Source organism: Falco biarmicus, chromosome 1 (genome assembly GCF_023638135.1).
Source record: "Falco biarmicus isolate bFalBia1 chromosome 1, bFalBia1.pri, whole genome shotgun sequence".
NCBI classification, from domain to species: domain Eukaryota; kingdom Metazoa; phylum Chordata; class Aves; order Falconiformes; family Falconidae; genus Falco; species Falco biarmicus.
Genome location: NC_079288.1, coordinates 74,622,913 through 74,640,526, shown reverse-complemented (window position 1 = coordinate 74,640,526; position 17,614 = coordinate 74,622,913). Strand labels below are relative to the sequence as shown.

The 17,614-nt window shown below is 37.6% G+C and overlaps 1 protein-coding gene across 3 annotated transcripts in view; it reads right to left on the bottom strand.

Annotated features, from left to right (window-relative positions):
* The window catches only part of CLNK (cytokine dependent hematopoietic cell linker), a 64,032-nt gene that overhangs the window by 22,875 nt on the left and 23,543 nt on the right, over positions 1–17,614 (bottom strand). For 2 of the 3 annotated variants that reach the window (XM_056336972.1, XM_056336994.1), the window contains exons 1-6: positions 8,591–11,986; positions 6,005–6,167; positions 4,188–4,267; positions 3,839–3,884; positions 1,014–1,042; positions 661–680 (exon numbers count right to left, since the gene is read on the bottom strand). In XM_056336972.1, the coding sequence (XP_056192947.1) occupies positions 661–680; positions 1,014–1,042; positions 3,839–3,884; positions 4,188–4,267; positions 6,005–6,167; positions 8,591–8,797 (545 nt within the window). In that variant the 5' untranslated portion in view covers positions 8,798–11,986. Of the gene's footprint in view, positions 1–660; positions 681–1,013; positions 1,043–3,838; positions 3,885–4,187; positions 4,268–6,004; positions 6,168–8,590; positions 11,987–12,499; positions 12,550–13,559; positions 13,632–17,614 lie in introns of those variants that run through there. The other variant, XM_056336983.1, reaches the window with a different exon arrangement.

The following is a 17,614-nucleotide window of genomic DNA, read 5'->3' as shown; positions in this document are numbered from 1 at the left end:
TTTAAGAGGCAATGAAGTCACTATTATCACGGTAAACAGAGCCTAAGGCACCAATACAAATTGATGGAAGGTTTTTCCCCCCCCAACGATTTGTATCTGTGTTGAACAGGATTCAACATTTCTAGACTCTCAGCTTGGTGGTAGGCTCAGCCAAGCTGATTCTGAAGATGCAGCCCTGAGCTGTAGAGGAATGAAGGCAGTGGGCTGATTAGCATTGATAACATGCAGCTGTGGCCTTGCCTCGAAGGCAGTGGGTTGGCTGACATGGATGATGTGCAGCTGTAGCTCGTTCCTGGTAAGTAGTTAAATAGCATTGAGGATTGTGGGGGAAGGGGTTGGATGGAGGAGTAGTGTGTTCTGACCTCTGGAGGAAGGAGAAACAGCACGGACAGTAGAATCTGACCAACGGCAAAAGCCTTGTTGCAACCTACTAGTTTGTTAGTGCTGCAACACTGAGCTGCTGCTGTGAATGCTCAGGGCTCATTTTGTTCTCTAATTTCATATCAGAACCTAAAATAGTCCAAACAGAGCCAGGTGGCAAGAGGATGCCAGCTCATTTCCAGCCATCTCGTTGCCATGGGTGGTACAGATGGATGTGAGTGTTCGTTAGCATTGAGTTCCCCAAGGACAGCAGGGGAGTAATCTCATAAGTAATCTTACCGTGGGGGAGGTATAGGGTCCTGGAAAACAGAGGAAACAAATATCTGTGTCAGTTTTTGATTTGTATTACTAAAAGAAATGTAAAGAGTTTAAATCAAGCAGACATGCCTGTGTCAACAAAGGGTTCATGTGCTCTACAGCATATGTCATAGTTCAATATGCCATTTTAAAATCACTGAGTGGTAAAGGACATCTACGTAAACCATAAATGCAAGTAAGTGAGATAATTTTGGACTGCAGATGTGAGTGCTCTTACCCTTCAGGTATTGCTAGCAAGATTGTAGCCTGCCTTTAAAACTATATTAAATGGCAAAACTACCTGTAAAAATTTTAAATGATGACTGTCTACTTACCTGGGGTCCATGTATTTTCATTCTTTCTCCTAAAAATAATGATTAATGATCTTTAATACAGTGCTATCCATATAATTCATAAATAAATGTATAGCTTTACGCTGGTATTGTTGTTAGTATTTTTATTAGTATTGCAGCCGCTTCCCCCAACCCCTACCAGCTCTGCTTCCAGAACCTTTTGCTCCAAGGTCATGTTGTATCTCTGTATCTTTGTAACTTTTCCTGTTACTGAATGGGGAGCGTTAATTTATGTGAACCTAGAAGAAGCTGGAAGCTTTGGAAGTTCAGTGGGAGTTTGTTCTGTGTGGGAGTGACGGCAAGTCACAGTCTAGACCCAAGAGAGGTCACTGAAGCGCGTATTTTCTCTGTTAGCTGTTCTGTGCATGAGGCCAATGGGCTTCCAACAAGGCATACTGGAAGTGGAGAGGATTTTGTTTGACCTGTACTTTATTTAGCCTTTGTTATGGATGGATTCACTGATGGATGCAGGTGCAACTTATTCTCAACCATTTGTGCTTCTCTCCATATAAACCAGACTAAATATACTTAGATAATTATGGCAATCATAGAAGTGTTGAGAATCTTCCTGTGCTGTAGCCAATAAATCTTTTTAATATCACTGACATTCATTTCATAAGAGACATAACCCAGAATCAGTTAAAGCAGGAAAAAACATGTTTGATTTTTTCAGCTTAAATTCTACAATAAAGGAGTAAAATCATCATGATACTTGATAAAACAGAGTGATCTTTCGTTTTACCTCTGGATTTCAGAATGAAACATTTGACAGTGATATTTATTCAGGTATTGTAAATTTAAATATAATTCAGAGACTACATATATGCTTATCAAGTTATTTGGGATGCATTTTTTGACTGTTTTGATTTTTATATAGAAATTTCTAAAAATCTTGACAAACAATGAAAGTAAACCTATTTTTTTGCTTTCAAATTTACGAAAATATGACTGATTATGTAAATGAACATAGGACATGTTATTAATAAAACACCCTATCTTACTCTTTTTGCATTAGATTTTGATTTTGAAAATATTTTCGTAAGTTCTACATACTGAAGTCCTACCAAATGCAAAAAGAGATGCAATATATCTTAAGTTCTTCTTAACGTAAACCATAACAAATTACTCTGAATAAAATCATGGTACCTTAAATATTTAAAAATTCTAGAAAATAACTGTTGATAAAAATTCTTCTGTGCTGTTCATGCCATCTTGTGGCAAACCCACTTAATAGCACTGGGCATAAGCATAAATGTTAAGAGACAGTTAGTAAAAGTGTAGTTATATGCAGTGTTAGCTAAGGAGGTACTAAAAATATGTATAAGTTGCATTCTCAAACTGCAGAGTTTAGTTTACCTGCCTGTACTATCTTTGGTTCATCTTAATGTCAGCACACATCTCATGGAGGCAGACAAACACGTAAATCTAACCTGCTAAATCCTGGTGGAATTTGAAGCTTTATATAAACTGGCAAACTGTCAGTGGGACCTTACCTAATGATTTCTGCAGCTTTTGAAGCTGGTTCACTTGATTCTCACTCAATTCAGCTTTTTTACAAACTACATCAGGTTTTGCTCACAAGAGTCAATCTCATTCTAACCTTTCATTTTGCAGGCTTTATAGTCCTTACTTTCTCACAGTCTGTAGGAATTATTTGGCTCTATGTTTTGTATTGTAATATGAACTAAAAGGAAAAAATAAATTGTTTTACATGGAAATCTCTGCATTATTTTTCCGGCAAATATTTTCTGATCAAATATAATACGTACTCTCTGAAAATCAGCTGTTAGAGCAAACATAGAAAGGATCATATTTTCCTGGCTTGGCAATTGCATTCTTTTTGACCATAGTCAGCATATAGTTCAAAGATTTGAAAATGCTAAGAGAAAAAATATCATTCTTTTTCAAGGTTAATCAGATACTTATCCCTTCAGTAGTTGACTTCATGAGATACTGCTACATGTAAAGTATATCGATTATTTTAAAAGTAGTTTTCTATATACTTTTAAAATAATCTTATGATTGAGTAACCATCAATTGGAGGATTTAACAGTTGGACACCTCATTCGATTCTTGAAGAATAAGATATTCTGTTTCTGATTTCACCACAAGAAATGAAACTGAAAAAACCCAAAAGTTAAAGGTACACTTGTGACTCAAAATTACTGGATTTTGAAGCAAATTTACAGTGAAAGGTAAAACAATGGAGGAAAAATATATGCTAGGTGATATACCACAGAATTATAATATTTTGGTAGGAGAACATTGTCAGGTAGCTTTTGTAAACAGTTACCCTGGGATGTAAATCCTTAATAGGAATTGCTAAAATTGTTATTACTATTTAAAAATAGTTATTAGACTATGCTTTACAATATATTAATAAAAAATGCCTGAGAAGGTTAAGGAGCCAAAAAGCACAAGATTCTGAGAAGGAGAAGCAAAGCATAGCAGGGATCTTGCAGCCTATTGGTGGAACAATTCAGGAGACACAGGCTTCCCCATCCCCCTCCTTATAATTGTAGGGAAAAGGAAAACCCTGTTTTTAAACTGAATGGCTTTTTTTTCTGCCCCTTGAGGAACAGAGACCTCATGAGATAAAATATGTTTCCTTTTGTAAATAATTACTTTGATGTTAGAGAATTGAAACAGTATTGCAAAATTTGCAGTATGATTATTTTGGAAGGCAGCTGCTGTTCTGAAAACCATGTCTAGTCTATCATCTGCAATCTTGGCTTACAAAAGCTAAATATGGAAGCAACAATTTCTATTTCTGATTGCAGAAACAGGTCGTCTTATTTTTATTATACCTCTAACACTTGACATGCTCCTCCCCTCCAGAACAGGCGTGTGTTTCTGTTAATAAAACAAAATAAAGATGTGTTTTAGTCATCATCCTTGAAATTATGTGTAGTAGAAATGGTGCTGCTCCTGACTGGGATTCCTCTAATTCTTGGTAGATCTGAGCAGTCAATAAGTGAAAGCAAGTGGCAAGAACACTGGTGGAAAGTGAAACAGGAACAGCTCACAGGACCTTGTGTGACCTCATACAGTCAAATGTTGTGTGGCTAGGACTTTAAATAGACTGCACTTAACTTTAAATGATATTACAGAAAAGGAGAAACCTGTTTGTGTATAAGGTTTTAGATCTTTACTTACAGCCAAGTATTGAGGGGGCTGAGATGTGTCCTGGCTATTCGTTGGGGAAGCGGTGCCTAAAGGCCTTAAACAATGTTTATCTGTAAAAGAGGAAGAAAAATCAAGCCTGAGTAATTCAGCAATGCTGTGTTTTAAGGAGAAGTGGGTTTAATGTTCAAAATATGCTTTTCAGGTCAGATCTTGCCATTTTTTGTAGCATTTTAATTTTTTCCTTTTCAGAACTCAACCATTATTTTAGTAGCTGTATTGAGGGCATAAGCATGACCCTGGTAATAGCTTTATGGTTAACTTCCTCACTGTGGTTAAAAAAGAAAAGCCTTCATAAGCTGGTACAGAGTTAAGGAAGAAATTTGACCTAAACTGTGAATAGATTACTGAATTTTTCGTTTGAACCTTTGTTCTTCCCTTGCTGTTGTGGTGGTCTGGTTTGGCAAGGGGTGTGGTGGCTTAGTCTCTAGAGAGCTTTTTAATTTTACTTCAGCTTCTAATAAATGCTGCACCCATGGCCATCTAAAACAAATGCACAGCTTGTACACTAGCATGTGTTTTCGAGTCATTAATTTTATGTCTCAAGGACATTGTTATTTGTCTATGAAAGATGACAAAATTGGATGTTAGCATTGTTTTGCCTTTCTGAAATAAATGTTCAGAACTTTCTTCAATCTTGTATCCTGCCACATTATAGTTACCGGGCATAACACACAGGCAAAAAGCAGCTTTTTGTTTAATGTTTTTTTTTTCTCTGAAATCACACACACAAAATGGTGTCTTTTTGCTATTTCAGGACAGTCTTACATAAACAACCAAAAATTCTGACTGCTAACTGGAAGTCTTTACCAAGATCAAACAAGTCTTTGGAATTTACTTCAGGTTTCCAAATAAAATGCACAAATGAGTCTTTGGAACATAATGTAGAATATCTGGACGTTCAGACTGATTGTGATCTGCTCACACACTGCTAAGTTTAGTCACATTAAAAGCCATCTATTTAGACATCAAACTAACTCGCACAAAAATCAGTAGAAAAATCTGTGCCGCCTCTGTGAACTGGAGCAAGCTTTCATACCTGTATTGATCCTGTATTTTCTGACATTTTTGGTTTCTGGTTTCCTTTCTTCCTTGTTTAGGATTTCCCCCCAGTTTTTAAATGATTTAAAACCTCCATAGAGTGTTTATAATGGCTTAGGGCAATGGATAGCTAGAATGATATTTCACTTCTGTAAATGGGATATTAATTGGCTATGTATGTTTGGGCATTAAATGTGACTTAGAATGGCTTTAGTAAACCAAAACTTGATTAATGCAGCTATCTTGCAAGGTTAAGAATGCCTGAGAAATAAGCTCAAAGCTTGTTACAGCTATTGAAACTGGCAGAGAATGCCTTTAAAAACAGTACTACCTTTCTTGATCTGCAATTATCATCTGGAGGAAAGTTTCATGTGTTCTTTAGTAAGTTTTCCAGCTTAAAGATTTCTAGCCTTAAATAGCACTAGGCTTTTCTGAAACTGTTGTGGATTTGAGCAGTCAGTTTTTTGCACATTCCAGGTGGAATAGGGTCATAGAATTTCTCCCATGAAGGTAATGTTGAAATTACAAAAGCAGCATGTAATTATTAATAATAATGTAATCTAATGGAAATAAGGGTAACTGTTGAATATGAAGGTGCAGACAAAGCTCTTCTCTTGTTCCTGCCTACTATTTTATTTTTTAGTCAAACCATTTCATTTTAAAAAATATCCAGACTGAAAACCCTGTCTGTACTGTTCCTGTTTACCTCTAGGTTTGCTCACTTTCTTTCTGCAGACAGCAAGAGTTACCTGCATATTCGGATTCTTGTTGAGGTTTGGCTGGAAGGATTCTCAAAGCATGGATGGCCTCCAGAGTGGAAGAACTCACAGTCTCATAGTCACCTTCTTCCTCCTCAGATACCTTGGAGGAAGATTGTAAGTCACTCTTGCCCTTCATTGTCAGATCTTTGTTCTGGATAGAAGAGGAGATACACAAATAATACAAATAAATTTTAAGTTCAAGATTAATACTTGATTACCAGAACCAGACATTTGGTGCATAGGAAATTTTCTGATGGAAATCGAAGGGTTGGAAAGTAGTTGAACAGAAGTTTTGGGGATTAAATTTTTTATTTAGATTCATAAAATAGCCATTTGAGAGCCAGTTTAGTTATCTCTGAATTTGGCCTGTCACCACTCTTGAAAATATGATGAGTGTTTACTTTTATGATCATTGCAGACATTTGAAATAGTGCCTTGCATTATAGTATTTTCCATGTGGTGTTTGTATTGTACTGACTGTTTGCATATGTTACTTGCAAGAACATATTAACTAGCTCATCACAAATGTTATGCTTTAAAATAAGAACATGCACTGTTTTTGGGAATTTGTGCTAGCAAATGTGCAGTCCAAGTGAACACAATAACAAGTATGTATTGAATAGCGGAGTCCACAGAAATGTGGTGCTGAGAGTGACTCAGGATGTCTCTGGATGTATCTATACACTTGTGCTAGGCTTGTTCAAGATTATTTTCTGGAGTCTTGCTCAACCCCACATGCTAGAACCTAACTGCTGGCTTCCTTCAGGAGGAGACTTGTACAAATAGTGCAGAGCTGAGATTAGTGCTGAGTGAACTCAACTGGGGGTACCCAGTGTCTTTGTAAGTTGTATTTTGCTACCAGAGACAGTACAGATGCATCCACGCACTTGCATCTTCCCTGATGTTTGTTTTAATCTCTTCTTGAACTCACAAGTAATGGTGAATCAATAGCTTCCAGAGATGTCATCTTCCACTAGTTAACTGTCCTTTCAGTTTGTGCTTTTTGAGTGCTACAAATTAAATCAATTTGTTTTACCCTCCAAGGACACTAAAAAAAATTGATTATGACCCACTTTATTTCAACCTTTATTATGCTTAATGCCTATAATTATATTTCATTTTAACCTTCTCACTAAACAGGTACAATTCTTTAAAGCTTTCCTGAATTGTCAACCAACTTAGAAGATTTTGAACCTTGTATCCCCACTGTTACTTTCCTGTGAACTCTCTCCAGGTTGTACATGTCTGTATTACAACATCAAGCAGACCTTCAGGTGTTCTTGATAGTACATTTCAGGGTGAGGTTTGCCTTTTTATAAAAGTACATAAGAAAACCCACCACACCGTAGACAGACCCCTACATAATACATGCGTTTGAAGGCTCTTCTGCCTCCTAATGCTCTCCAGTTCAGTAGCAGATTGTTGTCAGCTAGGCTGAGGGTGGGTATTTTTTCAATCACTTGTGCAAACACTTCACACGTTTTCATCTAGACCAGGTTTCCAGATTTCTACTTGTGAGACCATCTTCTGTGAAATGTCAAAGACCTAACAAAAATCAAGGCATGTCACATATAATGTTTTATTTCTCCCTGCTACAGTTGTATTTCTTCTGAGAAGGAAATTGCTTTGGGTTGAGGACTTGATGAGACGTTCATGTTCACATTAGCAATTTTTTACATAATCAGACTTATTATTTCCAAAAGATGCTTTCAGACTGACTTTGTTTAATGGTGTCTCTGGCTATGTAATATGAACCCTTTGGTCAAGGATTTGCTTGCTTTCTTGTAAGAAATTTAGGTTACCACTGTTCTTTTCCATTGCTATAGAAACTCAGGACTCCTTGGAAAGTCCACAAAGATAATCAATTAATGTCTCAGAAATTACTTCAAATACTTCCTTAAGTGCTTTATCATAAGTAAATATTCTCCTGGCTGTTCTTTCCCTGTTCCGCTCTGCACTATTACTGCCTTCTACTTGGTATTAATCCCATATTGCATCTGATTGTAATTAACCTTTCTATGAAACCTGAAGCAGCCAAAGTATTGATTGCATCAACCTTCTTTAGTCCTTCTTTACTTGTTCCACTTGCTTATTAGGCAATAGACCTGTGCTTTCTTTTCATCTTTCTCTGGCTTGTAAGGTATTTGCAGTCTTTTCTTACACACCTGAGCTGAAATTTAAACCCAGCTTTCAGATACAAATGGGAAGACATTGAAATGTGTACTGTAGCTTTTCATCTTTTTTTTTCATCATTACATATGAAACCTTGAAGTTTATGACTCATATACTTGTTCAGCTTGACTTCTGTTATTTACACATAATCTTGTGATAAAGGTGTATTTTAGATTCAGACCATAAATGGAGAATTGATTAGCGAGCGAGTCACTTCTCTAACCTCCCACTAAAATAAATTAAAAGTTCTCATATATAATTCAGAATTCTCATGCTTTATTTTGCACTAAAAACCAGTGAGGATTGCATTTTCTGTTACCAGTGTTATAGCCAAGATGATATTAACAGATCTCAGGAAGTGAAAGAAAAGTAAAATTTTAAGAGGAACAGTGTGATACTTACAAAACGGTAGGTATTAGTGAGAACAATTCTTCTGTTTTCTGTATGAAATGAAGAAAAAATGTCAGCAGGTGTCATTCTGTAGAAAATGATGCAATAATATCTTATATAAAGGAATAAAAATCTGCCAACTACACAGTATTTTACAGATACTAAAACAACGGAGATGAAGCAAATCCACCCATGAATTTGTTGACCTGTGCAATGCATGAGGAAGTAGCTGTGTGGAAATGGGATTCACAACCACTAGCAAGTCTAAGCCCTCCCACAGAAAATACCCAGAGAGGGATGTGCTTGAACTCCTCTCTCTCTTCTGAGTTTTGCTGCTTGGTGCAGAACTGTAAGGGCTCACCCTGGAGAGCTTTGGGATCCTGGTCTGGAAACCTCTCTTCTGAATAGAAACATCTTGTTCTTTTAGTGACAGAAGAAAATCTGACCTCCTGCTTTCACGACTGAACTGGAAAATGAGTTGTGCTGATTTATGTTATGTAGTAGTAGCACAGCACTTACCCAGGCAATTGGTATCCTGGTTTCGGCTTAAGAAGCTCCAAATTCTTCTCTCCCAAACTGAGAATGCTCCAGCTATTGGGCTATAAACTGCTCTAGGTAGTAGCTGCCTGGCTATGGAAGTTGGCTCATGGTATAGCCCGGACAGCATGAGCTACAGGGCCAAAGAGCTGGGGAATAGGAGAGTGAGTTCACTTGAGAAGTTCTGCCCTTAATCTGATTTACACATTTAATGCAGTGACTGCTTAATGTAAAACCACCGTGGTATGTCCTTGTCCAGTATGTGTCCTTGCTGAAGGAGTGGTGGAAGGACTGCTGAAGCAATCCTTGCTTAGGCTGCCTGCAGCCTCACAGAGCTTGCATCTGTGGCTACATAATAACCTGATTTCAAAAGCAGAGCATGAAGGTGTTTCTATTAAGTTTAACCTATAATATACAATTGCAGCATGCTCTAATGCTTAGGAGGAAGGAAGAACTGTGGACTGAAACTGTTTTATGCCAAGGAGAGAGACTTAAAACTAGACCCACGTCTTGCCGAGGTGTTGTACCCCGTGTTGAAGTGTGTGAAGGATGGGTAGCATCCCAGAGCCCTGCCTTCCAGCTGTGTTTTGAAAAAACCCCAGTCTTTACCTAAACAGCCTCTTTATAGTTGTCACCATTGTTCTTTTAAGGTCTGAATACTGCATGAGCCTGATATGCAGAGTTTTGTATACCCCAGCAGATGGCATTGAGTGTTCATTTATTCAATATACATAGTACTTTTATGTCTGCTCAGAGGGTCATTTGCCAGCGGTGAGGAGGGAGAATTATTCATGCAAACTAGTTGTCTGATATTCTGTTCAGTTAGGCCAGTGCAAATCAGAAGTGAACCCAGTTAAATCAATGACATTACCAAGGAAAACTGATACAGGTGAGGATAACTAGGTGGTACCAATATAATAATGATACAAGGCAGCCAGTGTCTTAAATTGCAACTTCTGTTAATAAATAAATGGTTGTTCTATCCTCAACAGTAAGAAATGAATAACAGTGGTAAACACCTAAGCTATTAGCCAGGCATTTCATGGCTTAATGCTAAAAGGGGACCATTTGACACAAGCCTTTGGGGTGATTTATTGCTATCCAACATTCATTTATAGTTTGATGTCCAGGTTGGTTTAGAACATATTCTGTTACACAGGATTCACCAGAATTCGGAGGAACTGCAGCCCTCCCCCTCCTTTTCTTCTAACACCTCCTTTGCACAGTGGGATGAAGGGAGAGACATGGGTGCTGCTCTCCTGCAGGCATTCCTTTTACATAAGGTGAATGCCCAAATATTTGCTCTGTGTTAGCTGAGGAGTGTGAACCAGCTAGAAACCACTCCTCCTGTTATTTAAAGATGACATTTTGGTAGCGAAGATGAATATTTCACTTGTCAGTTCCATGGTACATATCAGGCCTTCAGAATGAGATGTGCTGCGTGCCATCTGGGTGGTGGAAGGCTATTGAAGAGGCTCAGCACTTGGGGGGAGGTTATTTCTGCTGTTTACTATATATATCACCCTGAAACATCCAGTTTATTACAGAATCATAGAACAGTTTGGGTTGGAAGGGACCTTTAAAGGTCATCTAGTCCAATGCCCCTGCAATGAGCAGGGACATCTTCAAATTTCCTGGCTTCTGGTACACTGGCTGTTGTACAGGGATGGAAGAGGACAGGATCTTTGTGCCAGGTAGTTGCAATCAGCTGGACCTTCTGGCATCAATATTTTTTCCCTGCAGGCTAAAGACTTAGAGCTGGCAGGAGTCAGAGTCTCCTCAAGCTATAGGGACCGATCATGTTTTATTCAGTCTGAAATTTTTTGTTGCTTTGCTACATCCTTTATGAAATTAATAAATGGAGTATATAAATTATAACAATAGTCAAGTGTTATATTTCTATGGCATATGCGTGGGTGTGTTTCTGCCACTTGACAGAGAATGTCTGATGTCAAAGGAGAAAAGGGAAGAAATTAATTTCTCTTTAATTTGCAAGAGAATAAAATGGTGTGCATTTTGCAGCAACCTTGCCTGCTTTTCATAGTGACCTAAAAAAAAAGTCTGTTCAAAAGCATGACAGGTTAGCAATTTGTATGTGAAAACCCAATGTCAGAAACATAGCCCTTCTTTAAATGAGAAAGCAGAAGTTAAATCTGTTCTCATTGACTTCTGTGAGTCTGTGAACACACAGTGGTTTTTTAGTCACTGTTTGTGGTGTTTCAGCCAGTGACAAAAAGCAATAGTCTTGTGGGTTGTATTTTAATAAACCTTGTGATCCTGACAGAGTGTCTCCTAATCACTTCAGCAGAAGAAAATAAGGCTGGAAAAGCTTCAAGGAAGAGCCTGTATGGGAGGTTTCAGAGTCACTTTCTCTGTCTGGTCCAAATGTACAGTGTAAAACCTTGCCCTGTTAAGGAGATGGGCATCTTTGCCTGGCCTCTAGAGGGGTTCAGGAAGCTTCTACTTGTCTTAATTGCATAGTTTAATTCCAGGACAAAGCAAAATGCTAGGCAGGCTTTGCTTCAGAGACTGTGAAAAAGGCATGTGAATAAATGCCAGTTATGGTGAGCTTTTGTGATATGGCCAGCTATCCACAGAGAATAAAAGATTTGCAATCAGATGATAGACTGCTGGGTGTTATTTTTCCAGAACGGCTTTTTCTAGCCCTAAATCTAAATCTTCTATATTATATGGATATTGCATGCACTTAAGCAAATTTCACATAACATAATAAACATATGGTATCCCAAATAAATTTGTCTAGTTGTGTCCCTATTTAGATAGATAATTTTGTATGCTTTGCGTTAAATGACTCTTAGCTCAGCTACAGTTGTGAAATATGGTATCATTTTCCACTGTCTAAGTAGAAGTGTTTTACTTTTGAAGTCAATGTGATTGAAACACATGCTTACTACTGACCATAATCTGTCATGGAATCAGATTTAGAAATCCTGTGTCGTTGTCCCATTGTTTTGGAACAGCAAACAGCAAAAAGAGGAGAGTCCTTCATGACTGGTAGCAAAGGTAAAAGGAAGCTTGCCTCAGTTGCTTTCTGGAAGTCATCAGCCAACATAATGTTTTCAGTCCCCAACAAGAAGATGGCTTTTATTGATGGCTTTTTGCAGTGTATAACATCAGGAAGCCAACATTTTTTTGGGAAGTCTGTAAGTAAACACCTTTTTGCTTTCTTCAATAGTGGGTTTACATTTTCCACTTAGTGGATATCAATTTCTTTTCCTTTTTTCTTACAATTCATTTTAACTTTTAGGATCTTACAGTGTTCTGATCTGTCACACTTTGCATGTTACAAACTATCACTGAGTAATAAGTATGGTAAAAAGACATGCTATAGTACTTCCTTTTTCAGTACTGAAAGAATTTTACCTTTTGGTTGTATATCCAGATTCATTGCTGCACATATGTTTGGACAAGATCTAAAGACATAAAAAAAGAAAAAAAAACAATCCACTTAGTTTAATATTAGAAATTGCTATTGTTCTATGAAACTTTTCAAAAAGTGTAGCTTAACAGAAAGAGCAAAAGCTGCAAGAATAATAATTAAATTTGAAAAACAGTTTGGCAGATTTGGAAATTCAACAGTCTTGGGTCAAACCCTACATTTTTGTTCACTTACACCTCCAAGTTTGGTGTAGTTACAGAGAGCTCTACTTTGCAAACATTCATTTGAAACAAATACTGTAACGGCCTTATTGATGCTTTAGCATATTCAGTATATTGTTCAAAGGGATGAATTTGCTTAGGGAAATAGGAGCTAAACCTGTCTTTTAGCATGCAGCTGTGCCACTGCACATGGCTCCCATCCCATTCTGCCAGACAGCAGAATAAGTATAACAATTCCCCATAGTCCTGATGTGATGTTCTTCCATCCTGCTATTACTCTCCCATGTGGAATACATGAGATATATTATGTGGAAGAAACAGATAATAAATGGATCTTGACTGTACTCTGGTGTCCTGGATGATGGGCATCCTGGATGCCATCACCCTCTTTATCCACTGGACCTTAGATCTGTATCATCCTGTCCAGCAACATTTATGGATCGTTGCAGTAGTAGCACTTAGTATTCAGAAACCACAACAAGAAATATTTTGCAATGAAGATGTGGCCAGGGATCGCAGTAGGACTGCATAAATGCACACTTATTTTGTGTGCATTTATCTAAGCATCCACCCTTGGAATAGCCCAGAGTTTGAAATGCCAACACAAATTTTTGAGTTTCAACTGTCCCACTATTAGAATTACAAATTAATTCAGGTTAGCAGCAGCTTTTGAACAAAGAGTGAAGCTGAGTGGTTTCCTATTTACTGAGCAGGCTAGTCATCTGGTCTTTCGCTGTCTGCTGTTTAGAGCATGGACACATCAATAATAAAACTTCTATTGATGTTACTTGTCAGTGCTTTAAAAAGTAATTTATTTATTTACTTATTTTTTGGCAAAGTTGTCTTCCTGCTGTTTGGATCTGCTGGGCGATGTACTATCATTTTCCTGTTAGCTCTGACAGAATTGAACAAAGTTTACAGTTAGTAAGTGGGGAAGAAATGTGAATGTGAGCAGAATTGAGAAAGAAAAAAGTTTTCAGATCTGGGAAACGCATATATGTAAATTATTTCCTTCTTCTCTACCTCAAATATTTCCATTCTCTGAATATTTTGCTGATTTTCTTGTTTCAACTGTTTGGAAAAAAGAACGATGGCTTCTTGCTGAGAAAATATAAAGCTGGAAACTGAATTCCTGCATCCAGTGTTTTGGTTTCTTTGGAGTATGGTACTTATTAAATTTTTATACAGCTCAATAGGAATTAAAACCCAAAGACACCTAACCAAGATCTCTGTTGCTAGTAAAATACTTGCTAAACACCAGTGATGTATGTAGCTATCAAAGCTATAGAGATCAGTTCTCTTGGCCTCTCTACCTCTGGTTGCTTGAGCCCCACTTAGAAACAGATCTTATTTTACTCATGGAAAATAGTACTGATCTGTAAATCCTGGAAACAAACACTGAGATGATTTTAACTTTTACCCTTTGACCACTAGAGACTCCAGTGTTTGCAGCAAGAGTTAGGATTATCTCACCAAATAATTCCTACAAATTTTAAAGATGGTCACGTTCTCTTAATCAACCTAGTCCTGCCCAAATTCCTTTAAATTCATAGATCCTACAATCAAGTTTTAATTTTTCTTTACAAACACAGCCCCAAATATTATTTAAAAAAAAAAAAAACAAAACCAAAGATCACTAATAAATAGTTGAATGTCCACAGCGATAATTGATTTTTCTGTCAGTGTGGAAATACTGGAAATAAAGGGCACAAATGCAAAGATGCAAATTTTAGGAGAATGAGAAGGTAGTTACTATAACTATAGAGAATTTTGGTTAAATGGTTAAATATATACTGCTGAATTATCTCTCTGGAGCACCAGGATATAAACAGGTAACTGATTTCTGTCATCTCTTGTCACAGCACTCTCAAAATATCAAGCTGCAGCAACATCTTTTACCATTGCATACCAACATACTCTTCATGCCAGTCCCTCTGCTGTCTTCTCCTAGTCTCTCCTCATCCAGAGCACACTCGCTCTCTCTTCTCTCTGTTTCTTCCTTGGCTGCTCAACCTCTTAACAGAACCAGCCACAGCTGCACTTTATCCACATCAGCCAACCCACCGCCCCTGAAGCCAGCCCACAGCTCTATATTATCAATGTTAATTAACCTGCCTTCATTCCTCTACAGTCTCTATGGTCTTTATCATTCATGTATAATCTTTTTGTCCTTTAAAAGAACAATTTCATTCTTTTCAAAACTATTTCCCCAACTCCCCCTAAGGCAGTATGTATTACAAATACAAAAGTTTATTGCATATGAATATTATACATACAGTGAATGCATATTTTGTGTGTCTGAATTTACTGCATTCCTTCCTGACCCTTCTGGTGACAAATTTCCCAACATGCACCTGAAAAGTGACCTTCTACAAGTTCTTCCTTGCCTGTAGCAGGGAACTAGTTCAGTCTCTTTAGTCTGGTTCTGGTCTGTGTAAGATGCAGCACTGAGATTGCACACCTCTTTTGCTGGCTGTCTCCATGCGTCCTTCAGAACTACACACGTGTTACTTGTAACTAGTGGCATAAAACACTCAGAAGTACAAGATTTGTCTGAAACTTACCGTGGGTTCAGACTCTGAGGACAGTTGGCACCTTTTGGGTGATTTATGTTAATAAAATCTCCCCCTTGCCCAAAAAGATTACACAAAGCCTTTTTCATCATTTTTGCTTTAAAATACAGCTATGCCGTTTTTTAAATCCCTGTGTCTAATTATAGGGCCAAAGCTTTTTTCCTTCACAGGATTTTCTTCATTCTCTGGTCAATGCTACAGCAACATTGCTCTTCTGCAAAAAGGTGGGTTTTTTTCTATGCAATTTAGGACACTTTCACCTCTTTTAAATTAAGGAGAATGTGGAATTTCATTTATCTTGCTATGCTCTGTAACTTTTTCCATTTATGATATTTATTCCAGACCAACCAGATACAAGACCCTTAATTGTGTCTGTGATAGTGCAGTTTAGTGGCACAGACAGAGCAGTGGTACCCATTCAGCTTAAGATTCAAGTTACATTATGTATGGCCAGAAGATATACTGGGGAGAAAAATCGAGGGTAGGATTCATTTTAAGTGATGATTTACTGATATTTAACTGCAGACAAATTGTAATGGAGCACCTACAGAAATATGGATGACATTTACATTAATGTCAACTGAATTAATCTTGATGGGTTCTGTTGCAATAAATTATTATTAATTTATGATGAATTGGATGTCTGAAAGTTTCTGTTTCAAAAGTCTTGAAATTTCCAAGAGTTATGAAATTATTAGGTAAATTGTAAGACACTCCATTTGAAAGTTTGTTTACTTCACAGCATTTAAGGGGATTATTGCTAGGGTAAATTTTACTTGCCAGGAATAAAAGGTGGCTAAGTCAATAGCTGAAGTACAGATGGTTAAAAACAGAAAAGTAATTTCATCTGATCTTTATTCTCTCTCTTTTCTTCTGTTTCAAGAGTGAAACAACAATAAGGACATAAATAGCTATTATATTAAATAGCTCTCCTCTGACTGCAGTACTTTACATGAACCAGTTAAATATTGCCTGACATTTTGTTTAATCAATTACTACATTCCAAAGGCCCTGCCATACTCATGTATCACATTACTCTTCATGAGAAACTGTAAGTGGCATCATTTGGCTCAAAATATTCAGAAGCAATTCCTTATTAGTTAAACATTATTGCAGTTATCTGGTTTTGTAGTTACTTATTTTTGTCATTATTTGTGTAGTTATTTGGTTTTGCAGATATGTTTGAGAGCTCCTACCATAGAAGACGTCCTCATTCATGATTCACAATTGTAAAGTTGGTCCCAGTCCAAAGGATGCATGAATGAGAGAAAACAGGTGGATACAACTAACAAACAGGGGGTAGAACAGCAACTGAATGTAAAAAAAAAGTTTTGCTAGAAGGAAAGGAAGAAAACTGGGAGCATGCAACTCTGTGCTGACTGTAGACATCTGAAGGGGGTCAGTCATTCACTAGTTTGAAAGTCCAGACACCTTTCAGGCCTGTGGAGAGAAAAATCCACCTTTATATCATTACTGCTCTTGAAAGAGGTCAGTATCATATTTTATGGGCTACTTAATACAATGAAAGGATCCTACTTTTTATCATCCTGATTATCCCAATCCATGGCTTAAAGCTATTTTTTGAATAAATGGTTACCAAGGTGATTATTAAGGGATGCTCTCTTTCAGAAACCAGCTTGTTTCCTGAAATGGTGGCTAAAGGTATGTGCAGTGCATATGGCAGTGTGACTGGATTCCAGGGGCCTTTGTAATCACAAGGTCATTCTCTTACAGGTGGTTTGCAAGTGCATTGTACTGTTCATTTTGTTTTCTGGTAACGTCTGTCTGTAGATACCATTATAAATAGCAGGGTTTGGGTTGGGGGAAGGCTTAGCCAGATCCGCTGTGGCCCTGATTAAGCAAAACTCAAGTCGGTAGAGCAGAAATAATTTTAAAATAGTTTAAATCTAACAACAGATAACATCATTGTCCAAAAACCCTAAGGGAATGCACAGAAGAGAGTTCAGTTTTGGAAGTGATACAGGCAAGTAAGAGAGATCACAATCTTGGATCGATTGGGCTATATCACTACTGAAGTTCAGCTCAGATTTCCTGGTTGCCTGAACACAGGTGTGCCATGCCATTGTGGGTGCCTGGGTATATCCTGCCTGGCATCCAGGTGCTGCTCAGGAGGGATCTAGGTCTCTTGCAGATCATGGACTGAACTTCTTTGGCTGGTGCCTGTAGAGTTAGACATCTGATAGCAGAGTCCAAAATCTCAAGCTTGCTGAATGGGGAACTGCTGTGAGCTAGAGCAGTTGCCTGAAATCATAGCTCCAGTGACTGCTCAGGCTGCAGGGGATGT